Genomic DNA, 5,000 nt, shown 5'->3' with positions numbered 1-5,000 from the left:
GTTTTTTTATTAATTTAATTCATTAAAAATAAATCAATTTAATTAAATTAGAGTAATAAAGTAAAAGTTTTCAGTGTCGCAGAGCTTCAAAATGTTATGTTTAGAGTTTCTGTGCCATATGCAGATAAGACGGCTGTTGTTTCGATCTGTATTTGGATCTCTGCTATCTTCCCAGACTGCTGAAACATCAGCCTGACGGTCTGTAGGGGAACTACTCTAGTGTTCGCAGGCTAGGGTCGTGTGCACAAGAGCGTGATTAAAGGACCGCAGTTCAGTGGGTTGCAAAAAAAGAAATGCTGTTCAGTTTCAGCCGTTATAGAGAGCATGCACACATTGTCTGTCCTTGATGTTATAAATATAAGCACTTGTGAATGTGTGTTACTCAGCTTCTTCAGATCAGAACAGCTCACCTGTGAGAGGAGGGGGTCTTACAAGAGTAAATAAAGAACTGTTGTTTCAATAAGTTTTGTGTAGTATTTTCTTTACTGTTTAATTCAAAATCTATGTCTAAAAAGGGTAATATTTCCTGTATTTGAGACCTGAGATGCGGGAACAGTGAAGAGAGCGAGGGAAACATCGCAGGCTGATCAGCCAATATTCTCTTAAACAGCACTGCATCGTTATAACATGGGATATTCACCAAATATATTCAATCTTGATTTTTGTAAAATGCTGCAACAAGTTGTAAATCAGCTGTTTTCAAAGAGTTTTCAGCTGTTTGCACCTGTGTTGTCTGGTGGATCCAAATAAAAGAGTAAATGTGTGTGTGTTTGAGGTAAATATATCGGGGCCACGCAGCGTCCGGACGGCTCGTGGAGGAGACCGCGGCGCGTGAAGGACGGATTCGTTCCTCAGGAGGAGGTCCCGGTGTAAGCTCCACCGCCGCCAGCCCTCGCTCTGTGCATGTGTGCGCTCCGCTAACACGCTTCTCTCTGTCTGCAGCTATGAGAACAAGTACGTCAAGTTCTTCAAGAGCAAACCCGAGCTGCCGCCCGGCATGACCCCCGAGGACGAGACACAGAGCGACGCCGCCGCACTCTCCAAGACCGCCAAACGCAACATGAAGCGCAAAGAGAAGCGCAAACAGCAGAGTCCGCAGGAGGCCCCGAGCGCGGAGCTGGAGCACATGAGCCTCGCCGCAGAGGAGGAGACCACCAGCGACTCGACAGAGAAGGCCAAGAAGATGAAGAACCTGCGGAAGAAGCTGCGGCAGGTGGAGGAGCTCCAGCAGAAGGTGGACTCTGGAGAGCTGAAGACCCCCAGCAGGGAGCAGCTGGACAAACTGAGCCGGGGCCAGGCCTTACGGGACGAGCTGAGGCTGCTGGAGGCAGATCTCTGAGTGTTTGTACGTCAGTTCAAGCTGTTACCACTTCATTCTTGTGTCTTATACATCATGAAGAAACATGGCGGCGTCTCGCGCGCTGGACTCTAGATGCGGGTGGTCCAGAACTCGCACGAGCGCAGACTGATGGACTGTGCTGTCGTCGTGTTCTACCACCGTAGTGCGTAACGGCATGAAATGATGATGTGTAGACTTGTGTTATATTAAACATGGCATAACAGTCTTCCTGTTTGATGTCCCTGTCTGCATATTACAGTAACTGATGTTTAATGAAACAAACACAGTGCTCTCTTGACTGTGTGATGGAGGCGAGTAGAAGTCAGTGCCCCTGTATGAGTTAGTCTTATATTTCTACATGATATAATATCACATGCTGTTTCGAATATCAGCGCGATCACAGATCAGATGCTGTCAGTATTGTGTTTTCAGCAACCAAAATCCTTCCAAACAAAACCGTAACGGACCGCGTTACAGAGTTACAGCAGTGTTTCGTTACTTTCAAAGCGAAGGCAGTTTTTTGAACAAACCAGTGATTCATTCATAGAGACTTGATCCTGAATAAATCAGCGGTTTCAGATCGGTTGATTCAATGACTTGCAGTTTTGGTTTCATATTTAAGGTGTCATTTATAAAAGCTCATTTTATTTAAATATTATTTTAAGACCTTTGCATTATTTATGCGATTATAATTAGTGTAACTTCATCTAAACGCTTCTTCTGCAGTGCAAAACTGGATTTTACTGACACTGATTTCATTTGATTGGTAACAGCCTACAGTGTCGTCTTATTCTAATTGAATTTATTGATTAAATGTAAGAATGTGAGATAAAAGATGATGCATATATCTAACAGGGTTAGAAAACACTGGCCTTATAGTCACCTTTCATGACTGACAACACCAGATACATGCATTTACCGAGCAATGCTTTTATAAGAGAACAGTTTTGCTTTGTGAGATGAACATCCACTAAATTAACCCTATAAAACTAGCTGTTTCACTTGCACTTGTGTCTGTTCAAATCTGATATACATTTTAGACTACTTTATTATTCTTCTTCTAGAGTCTGGCAGCCCCTGATCATTTATTTTCAGTCATAATAATGAAATGCACATAATATGTTGCTCACTCAGCATTTCTATTTAAAAAGTTGGTTTGGGGGGAAAGGAAACAGCAGGACTGACAGCTAAAAGGACATTCATGTATTTTTATACAAAAACCCACACAGTACATAAAAAATAAAACCAAGCAGATGCAGGTGAGAGAGACAGCTGTAAAGCCTGTGATAGATCACACCTGCATCAAGCTCACGCATGCTTTAAAGTGCTAAAGAACTTCAGCAGGACTCATACATAAGCTCAGTACCACATTACACACCGTAACGATTACAAACCCTGTTTAACATGTACAAGAAACAGCAGAACATTTGGTTACAGGCTCCCAAACACCCCTTCAGTGAACAAGTGCATTATTCCTCATCCAGCGCAACTAAACAACCCGTTCGGATGGGGAACATGTGAAAACAGTGAAAATCAATTCATACGGATGAAGCAAAAACAAACAGAAATGGTGGAACTCATAAAAGATGCTCTCAGTTCTTCAGTCCACTAATCTTACACACAAACACACTTTTAAAAATGATCACAAACATGTAAAAGCTCAATCTAATCGTCTAAAGCGGTCAGAGAACACAAGTCTCCTTTTATGCGGTCACACTGTTGAAAACGTTTGATTAGTGTGAGATTTTAATGACAAGGAAAAAGAGGGAAATAATCCACTATAATCGGGTAGTAGGACACGTCTCAAACATGCTCAGACTTTAAGATGACATGTTTATATCCTCCGTATCACAGCACAAGACTAGCGCGGCACAACTACAGAATAAGCTACGAGATCCTCCTGCGATCAGAGGTAGTAGAGCCCCAGTCCCGTTCTAGCCAGTCGTCTGGTTAAAGAAGCGGCGAGCCTGCGATTACTCAATATAAGGCCATGTTAGTCCTCGCCTGGACAATAATAGTGCATATGTACATTTAAAGTGTTCAGGTCTGTCTCGTTTGATTAGCACCGCTTTGATTCAGATGCTACATTTCATTAAAGTGTTTCACGCGATTACAAAAAAACATCTCTAGCACAATCGTATCTACATGCTGTTTTAAGACAGACTGATTCATTTGTTTTTATTTACTTTGAAACATTTCTACGTTTTACAGGTGCTGCTACAATAACAAAATAATAATTATTGCACAATCATGTGTTCAGAAGTCAATTCTGGTGTTCAAATCATACCGCTTGTCGTTAAGCTCACTTAACTGCATGTAAACGATGTCAAGTAATTAACAGTATCAGTGCACATTCTTCAGAAAGTGACGTGGTGAGGCTATGCATTAGATTTGGGTGTATTAAGGTGCCCTGCGTGAACCCTGATGGTGTGGTCGGCTGAAGGCACTCGAGACCAGACTCGTCTCTTAAACCAGACTGACTTGTATATTTGAGCGGCGAGCCACACGACGAGGAACTCAAGAGAACGAGACGGAGTTAACAGAGCTAGCGGACACCTCACAGGTACGAGAGCCGCTTGGCTGTGATGAACTCCTCCAGATGAACCGCGCCGCCGCCCAGGAGCCCGAACGCAGGGAACATGGTGCCGGAGCAGTCCACAGGTCGCTCGTACACACAGCGCATGGTGTCTGCGTCGTAGAAGAACACGCGAGCGGCGTCATAGTCCAGACAGACTCCGATCCTCTGCGGCATGGGCAGGACTCGGCTGCTGTGGTCCCCTGCGGCGCTGGCAGACGCTTTGGGGATGAAGAGCCGGCCCATGCCCACGGTGACCAGCATGAAGGGCTGCGAAACCTCGAAACAGGCGTCTTCGCTGCCGCTGTCGTGACCGCTGTCGTGGTCGTACCTGACGGGAAGAAACGGATAACATCAGGGAGAGCAGAAGAGCGGCCAACGCAGCCGGGGAAATCCTCAGCCAGAAACAGCTTTAGTTATTCAACATACACAAAACGATACACAACCACAGCCAGACCGTTGCTGCGTCCCAATTCACCTACTTATACTAGGCCCTAAAAGTATGTACTCTTTTTGTGAAGAGTATGCAGCGGAATAGTAGGCAAGCTTTGGGTCATAACGGTGTCTTTAACAGACGCTCTGCTGCTTAGTTACCTGCACCCCGTCACGGTTTAAACTGCCCTGTCAAAAACATAAAGCACTGTCTGTTTTTTGTATATTGTGTGTATTTGTAATGTATATCTTTGCTCTTATTTTCTAATAACAAAGATAAAATAATGACAAGGATTTTTATCTTTGCCCATTTTTGGCCTCTTATGTTTTGTTGAGGTTTACGTTATGTTTCTGCACTCTTCCATTTTTAGCAAACAAAGAAAAAAAACTGTCTAAAAACAGTTTTTGTGATGGTTAGTATTTTTTGTGTTCTCTGTATGGAACATCAATGCCTGTTTGTGTTGAAGTGATGAACTCCTTGTGTGCAAAACAGTTAACATACAGCCCTGCCATTTACGATTTATAGCCTTAAATGAGATACAACTAAATGTATGACTTTTTAAAACTTTAAGGACCCATGCAAATGAGAATGAGTATCAAAATGTCTGCTAAATGAACAAATTTCATAACGTACATGTGTGAGTGAGTGTGACC

At 43.4% G+C, this 5,000-nt stretch overlaps 2 protein-coding genes across 2 annotated transcripts in view; one reads left to right on the top strand and one right to left on the bottom strand.

Moving 5' to 3' along the window:
• LOC107573795 (partner of Y14 and mago B-like) overlaps positions 1–1,830 on the top strand; it is a 2,713-nt gene extending 883 nt beyond the window's left edge. Inside the window, exons 2-3 of the mRNA XM_016260242.1 lie at positions 776–869; positions 943–1,830. Coding sequence (XP_016115728.1) covers positions 776–869; positions 943–1,339 — 491 coding nt within the window. The 3' untranslated portion in view covers positions 1,340–1,830. The remainder of the gene's footprint in view (positions 1–775; positions 870–942) is intronic.
• Positions 1,831–3,494: 1,664 nt separating this feature from the next.
• Positions 3,495–5,000, bottom strand: part of LOC107573790 (E3 ubiquitin-protein ligase TRIM36-like) — a 27,082-nt gene continuing 25,576 nt past the window's right edge. The window contains exon 11 of the mRNA XM_016260235.1: positions 3,495–4,245. Coding sequence (XP_016115721.1) covers positions 3,897–4,245 — 349 coding nt within the window. The 3' untranslated portion in view covers positions 3,495–3,896. The remainder of the gene's footprint in view (positions 4,246–5,000) is intronic.

This window comes from Sinocyclocheilus grahami, unplaced genomic scaffold (genome assembly GCF_001515645.1).
Source record: "Sinocyclocheilus grahami isolate Dianchi unplaced genomic scaffold, SAMN03320097.WGS_v1.1 scaffold2037.1, whole genome shotgun sequence".
NCBI lineage: Eukaryota > Metazoa > Chordata > Actinopteri > Cypriniformes > Cyprinidae > Sinocyclocheilus > Sinocyclocheilus grahami.
The sequence above is the reverse complement of the archived record's forward strand: the minus strand, read 5'-3'. Positions and strand labels throughout refer to the sequence as shown.